Raw genomic sequence first — 10,998 nt, forward strand, 5'->3', positions numbered from 1 at the left:
AAAAAAAAAACACCACAGCAAAAAAAGGAATGACATTATTTAGACAGAAAGCTACAACAGAGTTTCTTACAGTTTGATTAGCAAAGGTCTGGAGTGGCAATATTAGCAATGCATTATTTTGCTGCCTCACAAGTGGTCTTTAGAAAAATGTGTTCAAAGCGCACACATTTTGTTAGCCTGTTCAAACCCCATCAAGGCCAAAGAGATCTGTCAACCTTACAGCATACACATGTAAATCTCAATAATCAACTCTATCTGTTCCGAATAATGACTCAGAAGAGACTGAAGAAATAGAATTTTGATGTATGAACATTAGAAGAGGGTCGCCTTTTTAAGTTTGCCAATTTAATAACAGATTTAAAGAGCACCCGTAACAGCCAGATTAAACCATAAAAATAAAACTCTCGTGCTCCAAAGATGTGTTTCCTTTTGAAATATTTACAACATATATCTGAAGAGCAAAAAGGGAGAGAAAGTTACTTACAGCAGTTGACAGCCGGGATGCCAGGGTCATTTCCAAATTTCCTTTGAGACCAAGAAGTGCAGGAACCAAGATAAAAACTTCAGTAACATTCTTGAACACATCCCAATGCTATAGAAAGGATACAGTGGGAAACACTCAATTGAAAAATTCTCTTTAGACCATCCACAAAGTATTAAAAAAATTATCTAACTCACAACTGAAGCCTCTAAAACAAACAAACAAACAAATCATTCTTTATATATTAGACCTAAAAGTTTAAAGCCAGAACTGTTATCTACCTAGATAGATAGATTTGTGGCTGCATATTACTACTTCAAATATGAGAATACCAAAAGTCAGGGATACAAAACTTGGCCTTAAAACAAATATAGTTAAAAAAAGATGTCATTAATTTGAAGTCTCTTTTTTTCATGACTTTAAAATAGTACCAGGTGCTATGACTGCTCTTGAATTCTGCTCTTAATTTACAATAATATTTTCATCTTTTCCTTTTTGGCTGTGTAGAAACCGCACATAAAACCAGCAAGGAATTAGTTGTCAAATGAACAGAGCCTGTAAGTGAAAATAGCTTCTCTTTGTTCTTTTAATTCTAAGTGTGGCATTTAGAAAAGCACAGTTCTCCAACACCCAGATTTTATAAAGCAAACAAAGACAAACTATCCTGTAACTTTTTGTGTGCACAGAACTAATGTGTTACTTTGTATGTCTGTCAATCTGTGTATTTAATTTGTAATTTGAATTTGTACTTAAATTGTAATTTTAACAACTTTAACTAAAGCAACAAAACTGCGAATTGTCTTTACATTCATGTATTTACAGTCATTTAAATTGTTATTTTAACTAAAATAAAAGTATTCAATTCTTAAATGTAAACAAGATCTGAGATTTTCCTTTGTATCAAGTTACACACATATTTAGAACTGCAAAAGAATAGCCATAAAATTGTTTGTAAAAGCAAGCTTAGAATGCTTTCTTGTCTTCAGATTTTCATTTTCAAAACATGTTCTGTGACATTTCAAAATCCTGCTTTACTGACATTGCAGATTAATTCTCAGTTTAAGGGGGAAAAAAGTAGCGCTGACACTAGCTATTTATTTTTGCCTTTGTGTCACATCTGTCTCATTCATGCTGAGCTGCACTGGGAAACCAATCTAGATTTAAAGCAATATAGAAGGAAAAAATCAAAATATATCAGCCTAGCTCAAAAAAAGCAGCTATATAAACACATTCCCTTAAGAAAAAGAAAGACAAGGTGATACATTTGGTTGGAAGTCAGTAGTGGCAGTAGGCATCTTTTGGCTAATCATTATGCTGTATCATGAAGTAAACCATATACTATCAGAATACAAACAAAGCATCTGTCCAAAGAATAAATTGATAAGATGCAAATGAACAAGAATGAAAATGCAAACGAAAAGCACAAGACTGGTGTAAAACAGTGCAAGGAAGCAATAAAGTTTGCTTGTCAATTTTTATTTTCCTTTTTCTTGATGTATAAAAGTGACTTTTGATTGCAATTGATTGAAGTCAAGTTTCCTTTACACTTTCAAGATTCCGAGTGACAAAGATGGTCACCTCTTACCCCTCTTTAAAGTAACTTTGTAAAACCTTAAGTGCAGCTAAAGAAAACCATAAAGTTGAATGAAACAAAATTAAACAAAAGAAAAAAGCAGATTAATTTATCTACTGTCTTTCAGTTTGAATATTGTGGTTATTTCATGTTTTTGAATAATTTTTTGCAAATCTACTCATACAGGAAGAGAGAATCCATGAGGTTTGCATTTATAAGAAATTCCTGGGTTTTAAAAAGAAGTAATTGGGTAGGAAATAAAAGTAAATATAGCCTTCAAAATGCAAAGAGAAAGCAATAGAATAAGCCAGTCGAATAAACCTTTTTTAACTGCTATTTTCTCCAGATTTTTCTTCAAACATCACCACATGCAGAATTATTTCATAAGCAACTGTTACTTTTAACTCCACTGAAATGTCACTGACATCTACAAGTGTGTTAAGATAGAAACCGGTCCTAAAATGTTCCATATCAGTAGAATCTTAGGGATATAATACACCAAAACAGGTTTAAAAATATTATTAAACTTAAGTCTTAAAATTCAGAGAAAGTTCTACTTTATCTTAGTCCTGAATAACTATCATCAGTTAAATCATCTGCCATAAACCAAGACAATCCAGCTCGTCTGTGACTTTGCAGCCCTTTCCATGTCACTGATGTTTGTAATTCCGAGTGTTCAATTTACGTAATGTTATATAAAAAAAAGTCACTTACGTACACCTGAATATTCAAAAATGCTTTGACTCACTTCATATGAATTTCATATACCGTATGAATGCAATGCACATTTTCCTATATCATCTGCATTATCATGCACCAAATTACACAGTATTTCAGAAATTGCATAGACTTGAAGCACGCAAGGAGATGAGATAATGCAATAAATTCTTCTAACCTTTTTAAACTCCTGTGTATTCCGGCATCATGGTTAATTGCAACTCCCATTTGATTATGCATACATTTGTTAGTGTCAACAGAATTTGGAACCATTATTATATTTCTATCCTTAGTTAAAGCAGAAGGTAACAGTTTTATTCACCAGCCCACCATGTCTAAGCCACAGCATTTACCAAGACTTGAATGACTTCAAATTAAACATTGGAATTGTTAAAGAAGATGTTTGGGGAAAAGGAGCATAATGTAACACAACCATAAACAGACCTAATTACACCTCAATATTGTAAACATCTACAATAATCATGTGTTAGAATTATAAACCCCACAGGCTACCTGTTAAAAAAGCTGCTTTCAAAGCAAATACCAACCTGTACAATATCCAAAACCATGCCAGCAGAAACAGTTCCAAATCCTGCTAGCAAAAACGGTACAAGTATCTGTAATGCCATAATACTGCTAGATTCTTTGGGTTGTTTTCTACTTCCTTCCACAATGATGTCTTCGTTGCTGTCACTAGATAGGTTGTCTTCCTGCAACATGGCATCTGTTTCTGAGGCATCCATTCCATCACAGTAATTATAACTGGTAAAATCATCATATTTAGGGCTACAGCTAGATGAGCTGTGTCCATTACTACCATGAAAACTTGGTTCTGAAAAGTGATGGTACTCTGTGTGTTGTTCAGACCTAACATTAAAATTGTGTCCTGCTGGTTGTAATCCCTCTTGCCAGACACCGTTGGCTTTTTTGTGTCTTTCATCCTGGTTTATTTGGTAAACAACAGGAACCATACTCAAAAGCAGTCTCAAAAATTTATCTGACTGAATTGTATTAAGATTTATGGTCCAGTTTACAAAACCTTCTCTGTCATGAACTTTGCTATTTGTTTTGGAGATAGTAGATCTACCTTTACAGTTAGTCATAGTGCTACGGAAGTATAGGTTGAAAAGCACTTTGTTCTTCAGACGTCAGTGAAGAAATCTTGTAGATGAGTCATCAAGCCCCACACTTGATGATTTAAAACAAATAAACCAAAATGATCCTTTTTTGCATGCAAAAATGTTTTTTCATTGATCTCAGATCTTCAGCAATTCCATAAGCTAGACTGGATCTGTAAAAAAGAAAAGCATATGTATTCAATATTTAAAATATTTTAACTCTACGGAACTTTCAGAATACCCAGCAAGTAGTCATAAAAATGCCAGTCTTCTCCAACGTTCAACTACCTAAGTAGAAAGGAATTAGAAGGTCAAAAAGGGAGAGTTGGTGGGTGAGGAAGTTTCACAAACCAGTGTACTTTCACTGGAAAGAAAGAGACAGCGATGTGACTGTATGTGAACCACTGAGGGCTTAGCTTTTGCCTTTTCAAAGCCCAGGAAGTCAAAGTTTTCAGGCAGATGCTGTGTGTAGCCCCAGATTTCCAGTAGCCTCCAGAATGCAGTAGGTCCCCGGAGAAATGTATTTCTGCAAGGTGCAAGGCTATGGACAAATGGAACACACATGATGCCCTGTTCCTCCTCCCACTCTATGTTAATGGGAAGGAACATGAGAAAAATAAGGAAAAAAACCCCGAACTTTCCAAATGCTATCAGGGGTGATAGGCTCAAAGCAATATTCTGAGTGGCAAAGGTCTTATCTGTTAACTGCCCTCCATCCCCATAAAAGGATGACAAACTGATATTGATACATACAATTCAAAAGCAAGCTAATTTAAAATCATAGTAATCGAATTTTCTCTGAAGCAAGCATACTAATTATGTTAAATATAAAGAGCTACAATGTACATAATAAAACTGGACATTTTTTCATTAAATACTATAATATCAAGGAAAGGAGACAGTAATGAAATTTGGACCAATTAGTCTAAAATATTTTAAATTAGTCTAATTTTAAAATAAATCTGCAGTACTGTATTCATAAATATGGCATATTAAAATTTAATTAAAATTAGAAAAAAAGTTAGGAGCTAGGATAATTAAAATAAAAGCATTCAAAGGGATAATTAAAATAAAGGCATTCAAAATCTGATTTTAATTTAATTTTGCATGAGGTGTAGGTTGCAGATATTTCCAGAAAGGCAGGGTATATGGCTGTCTAGTAACCACTAAAACGTAATTATTTGATCAACAGTAACACTTGCTTTGGTCACTTTGTTTTGCTTTCTGCAGATTATACAAATACAATGTATCTTTAATGTGATTTAATGTGCATTTATTTCTACTGTGACATTTCCATCAGGGTAGAAAATTAAACAATGATACATTGGCAGTCTCAAGTCATTTGACATTTCCTCCATCAGAGGCCACTTTACGTTCCTCTTCCTCAGTTTTCATGTTGTGATAATATTTATGGTAATTTACTAAAAGAACAACCTTAATTTGACTTGAAGCTTTGTTGACCTTGGTACTTATTACTAGACTCCACGAATACAAATAAATGATTGGCAGAAACAAAGAAACAAAGGTCAGGCACACCACAGCAGCACGATGTGGGATAACACAATTCCACAAGCTCTAGACACTGTATCCCTGCAAAGCTGTGAAAATATGTTTCTACAGACTGCAGGAAATAAAAATTGTTTAGAGTTGGAGGATTTTTCATCTATGTTTCCTAAGAACACCAGGCCCCTAAACATCATATAATTTATGTTATGATCCCTATACTTTCCCTACCTCTGTTTCAATGTTTTTAAGCCATCCAGAATTTCTGGAGCAATTTCAGATAAATTTGACAGAGAGTAGAGATGTCAAAGCTTTTATTAATGAACAGCCTTATAAGAAATCCAAATGTGTGCCCTTGCTGAAAGGCGTATTCAAGCATCAGGCAGGATAATTCACTCACATACAGCCACAGCAAGTCCACTTCAAAAGTCCTGCTGGTTACAGAATTACTTATTTTGGTTTTATGAGTGAAGAGACTACTCAGACACATGAAGATTTTCCCTCTATCAATGGCTTTATCCAGGGGAGCTCTGACCAAGAAACGAGTATTTTAAAAATGACAGTGGAGTTTATTGCTTGATTTAGAAAGAAGTTTTGCAAGAAAAAGAAATCTTTTTTCCACAAGACCAACAGAGGAACTTAAGTAACCAGGATTCCTGCAATACCTTTTGCTGCTCTGTAGCGGATTGTGCTACATTGAACCTTTTAGCATAAGCGCATAAAAACTCCTAGGCATCAGTTCTGGTTTCCACACACTTTAATTAGGAGTAACCAAACAACTTTTGCTGCTACCCCAGAGGAGCTCTAACCAAATGGTGCTCTGTTAAGTGCTACAGAAAGGCAGAAAAAGAAGAGGTAATTTTGTTTCTTCCTGAGACAAAGGTGCCATTATCTAAGTAAAAGATATGCTGCATAAAAGAAACAAAAAAACAAACAAACAAAAACCAAGCAGAAACAAATGTATCATTAAACTAGCAAACTATTATCAACTTCTACGACAACGTAGCAAAAGCAAAGAGCTTTATTGAAGGATTCAGAGGAACAGAAAAGTTCATGGAAGTTGGGGAAAATAAAAATTTCGTGAAGGGTATAGCCTAGGGTGTTGAACTGATTTAGGGTGCCAACTGTTTTAGGATGATGGGAAGTGGCCCATGGTTTAGGAAGCTTGTAGGGGGAAAAGCTTTGGATCGCTTCAACTGGCTGAGTTTCAGTTGGTCACAAAAAACATCTACATTAGAGAAACTTTATGATAGAATTCAAGAATGGGATGTACAATTAAGATGTAAAAGTGTCTGTGATGAAAGACATATACTTAGACCCACAGCAACCTCACAGGGCTTTTTTGGGGTGTGGTGGTGGGGTTTTTTTGGGGTGGTAGAGGAGTAACAAATGAAGGATTTTATTTCACTCACAGGGAAATACATTGAGAAAATTTCCCAATAGCTTTAACGAGGCAGAGTCAGGCTCTCATTGTGGTTTCTCCAATGTGTCCTCCAGTCACATCACCAGAGTGCTAGACCAGTGACTCACAGGAATTATTCATTGGTCTGGAATTCTGGCCAAAAATATTTAGGTTAATTATCCATATTTCTCTAACATATGGAATTTTTTTCCTTTTAAGGTTTTACTATCTCTTTTTTTTTTCCTTAAGAAACAAATCTTTTGGGAAGACTGTGATTTCACTTATGAGAAAGTGTCAACAAATAGAAATGGCACTTAGAAGAAAAAAAGAGAGGAAAAGAAAAATAGTTTTGTAAACTAGCAAGTTACCAAGGGAGGAAGAGGTTGGCATGGACAGCTAACAGTTGAAATAGTACAAGGGAGTTTGGATGAGAGTCGTTTATGTTTATCCTACCAAAAAGACCTGGAATGACAAAAAATGAGCTAATAATAAATGCTGAAAAATGAGAATTTAAGACAAACTGAAAAATATATTACAGTGAAGAGCAACTGCCTCCTCAAAGCATACAGAGAGGAAGCCTTCTGAATATAACTATTCATTTCTGAAAACGTGTTCCAACAAAGATAACTTTCCAAATGTCAGCTGGTGCAATAATTTTATCCTGAGTTAAGGGTTGCTAATATTGCTGCACTTTTAGGAGGGTTTTTTTGTAGCTATAAAATGCAGCAAACCATATGAGGAACAGTGCGACCTCAAAGACAAGAACTCCCTAAGAAGTCTTATTATTGACAAGAACACTGTCAATTTTATTGTGTTGTCTAGAAAAGACGTAGCCAGCTAAAGAAGCAAGCTCTACTCGCATAACTCATATGAGGAAAAGGAAGTAAAAATCTCAACAATCCTATCTCCAGTTTCTGTAGGAAGAGAAGACAAGTGAATCTGGGTTCCTGGCATCTAATCAGGAGGTTACAAAGAAAGGTGAAGTACTCAAAAAATGAAGAGAGAGTGACAAAGACCCTTTGAGAAGCCAGGAAGCAGCCTCAAATTTATCATATCTGGCATGTTATATATGAAATGAAAGGACACCTTGTCTTTGTCCCTAGAAGCAAAATAATGAGCTACGCCCAGGCTATGAATATAGTAATTTCCACTTCTTTATTGTTTCCTAAGTATCTGATTTTAATAGCTTCTTCTTTTCCTTCATACATTTTATAACGCATAATTACTGTATATTATTCCCCTCTCTTTCTCAGTCATGCAAACATATACAAGCATAAACAAATAGTCCTGCAAACATACAAAATGGGAAATACAGCCATACCCTGCTGTTTGCTGAAGACATGTTCTAGAAAAGTGAGACACTTAGCAATCCAATGGATAACAGACCAATTTTCCCCATAAGAATTAATAAGACTGATGCATACAGCAATTTAAAAAATACACACAGACACAGTATATACGATGTGGGAAATAGACAGGCAAAAACCAGGAAAATACACAAGACCATGAGCTGGAAGAGACACTGACTTTTGGAAATGCATAGCTATTTTAGAAAATCTCAGATACTTCAGCTATGAAACTGTACGTCTGATCATTATCACTTTTTTTCCATCCTGCACCTTTGATTCGCTTGATTGGTCTTGATTCATCTGAGGAAGATGAAGATGACAAGGAAAATGTAACTACTCAGGAAGAGACAGCAAGAATGCTCTTCGTTATTACCCAAATGAATTGCCAACATTGCTTCAGTCCTGACTGAACCCATCAGTCAGTTCTCAAGAGCAAGGAAAGGAGATGCTTCTTCCATACTTTTCTAACATTTAAAGAACATCCAGCAATAGCAGGCTTAAGGGATTCATTTAGTCATTTAGTGATTAGTCTGCTGATAATTTATTTAAAGCATGGAAACAATTAGGAATTAAATCATCATGCTTTTAAAAAGTACCTCCAAAAAAGGGGAAAGGGGAACAGTGGTGAATTATGGAGTATGACACTTTTGTAGAGTCAACATTACAACAGGCTAAACCAAATATTTATCAAAGTCTAGGAAAATTAATTTCTTTCAGGGTTTAGCTAACAAAACCAAAAGATAACACTTATCTAAACAATACTGAGGGCTTTCACAGGATCTAAATCTAATCACACCATACTCAAAGCCCATTTTTCCTAAAAGCTGCCAACATTTTTTACAGGTAATCTTTTAAAGCAAGAATAACCTCAACATTGCACTTCCAAGTAGCCTACAATGAAACACAATAGCTTAAACATGCCTGCCTGAGAAACACCTCTCAGTACAAGAATAAGCCTCAGAAAGGGTTATTCAGGAAAGTAATATGAAACAGTAACGAAATACTGAGCTTTAATATTTTGCCATAATAAGCAAAGATGAAGCTGGATTCTTTTCTGGCTTCAAAGATGAAGCCAGACTCTTTTCAGTGAACGGATGAGAGGTCATGGGCACAAACTGAAACACAGAAAATTCCATTTAAACATAAGAAAAAGCTTTGTTTTACCATGAGAGTGGTTGAACACTGGTCCAAACAGGTTATGGACTTTCCATCCTTGGTGGTATTTGAAACACAACCGAACATGGCCCTAAGCAACCTGCTATACTTGACCCTACGCTGAGCAGGGGTGGTTGACTAGATTATTTCCAGAGAACCCTTCCAACCTCAACAACTCTGAGATTCCATGAAGTTTGAAATGTGAGGGTTTGGGGGACTTTTTCAAGTTCAGAATAATATTTACACAGGTGATATAGGGATCCACACAGCCTCTTTTCCACTATTGTGTCCTGCACACGTAGAAGTTCCCAGAATCTCACTCACGTCCTTATCACAGCCGTGGTTACTCATTTACATCTTTGTATCCTTGTGAATATATCGGCATAAAGTGAAAGCTACTTCATATCACCTTAGCACATATAAAGAGTAAACGAACAGATTATATTATCATTAACCATTTTGTAGAAGCTGGAACCCAAGGTGCTGCAAGATTATTTTTGCCAGATATTTAATGCTGGGTATTAAAGACTGGAAAGCACACTGAAAATTAACAATGTTACATGTAAAGCAGATAAATGGGTGTTATATACAATTTCTTAAATATTTTGCAGCAAACAGGATAACATGGTGTTTATTGTATGGCAGTTGTAGGTTAAATCAATAGCAAAAGAAACAAAAGAAAAAATAATGAGAGGAAAAAACACTAAAGACTCTCCAGATGCCTTTTTGAATATAAGACACTAAAAGAGCTGCCAGCCTCGGGCTCAGTTTTCAGACAAGTTTGAGGCTGCTGCATTCCACTTCCTGAACACGGTAGCTTTCGATTTTGGCCCCAAGAAAGAGAAAAGCAGCTGTCAGAAAAAGGCTTGGTTTGCCTCTGCACTTTTAAGGCTACTCAACCAGAAGAGACTGAAACCGAGCCACAAACAAAGTAGCAACGCTGGGAAATGCGGTCAGGTTGTAAAATCACCCAAATAGAATACCAACATGAAATATACCAGGCAAATCACATCCAGCCTATGAAAAGCAGGTGGGAAAGTTTGAAGATAATGCAGTCCTATAGATTAAGTAACCAACTGAAACTTACCAGAATGAGTCCCAACTGTACTATTTGGGATCCTGATTACAGGTTTCTACTGTCATCACCAAGGAGGGATGAATTGCTTATTAACTCAGGCACTAGGATACAGACTTCACATTGTTTTTTGTGGATAATACCCTGAAGTATTTGAAAAGAAAATGATACGCGGTTATTTTCCCCTCTGAAGTATCTACCAGTCATAATGTAATATTTATGGTTCCAGTTTCACAATCCCTGTAAGGCAGTGTATGTAGGGAACGCTGCCAAAACAGGTCTTCCCACCTGCCCTCATCTTTTTACCAGCTATGCTGAACTGGTAAAGTAGGATGTCTACTGAAGCCTGCTAGGATTCTACCTAGAAAATATATATGAGCAGACTATTTTCAGGTATTTATGTTTTGTGCCTAACACTAAGACTAAACAATTAATTTTATGTGTTCCAGACTACCACACTAACCAGAGCCTGGTTAGTGTGAGCTATAATCTAGGATCCAATGTGAGTGAAGAAGATACACAACCAGACAGTGGGGCGAGGGGAAAATAATATTCACTGCAATTAAAAAAAAAAGGACATAGCTACAACTTGGACTTACTTGACAATTAACGACAGAGTAGAAAG

General features: G+C 35.7%; 1 protein-coding gene across 1 annotated transcript in view; it reads right to left on the bottom strand.

Moving 5' to 3' along the window:
• The window catches only part of SLC41A2 (solute carrier family 41 (magnesium transporter), member 2), a 54,613-nt gene extending 44,124 nt beyond the window's left edge, over positions 1-10,489 (bottom strand). Inside the window, exons 1-3 of the mRNA XM_014937531.1 lie at positions 10,386-10,489; positions 3,320-4,062; positions 485-592 (exon numbers count right to left, since the gene is read on the bottom strand). Coding sequence (XP_014793017.1) covers positions 485-592; positions 3,320-3,874 — 663 coding nt within the window. The 5' untranslated portion in view covers positions 3,875-4,062; positions 10,386-10,489. The remainder of the gene's footprint in view (positions 1-484; positions 593-3,319; positions 4,063-10,385) is intronic.
• Positions 10,490-10,998: the final 509 nt, after the last annotated feature.

The sequence above is a fragment of the Calidris pugnax genome, unplaced genomic scaffold (assembly GCF_001431845.1).
Source record: "Calidris pugnax isolate Ruff unplaced genomic scaffold, ASM143184v1 scaffold1, whole genome shotgun sequence".
Lineage (NCBI taxonomy): Eukaryota > Metazoa > Chordata > Aves > Charadriiformes > Scolopacidae > Calidris > Calidris pugnax.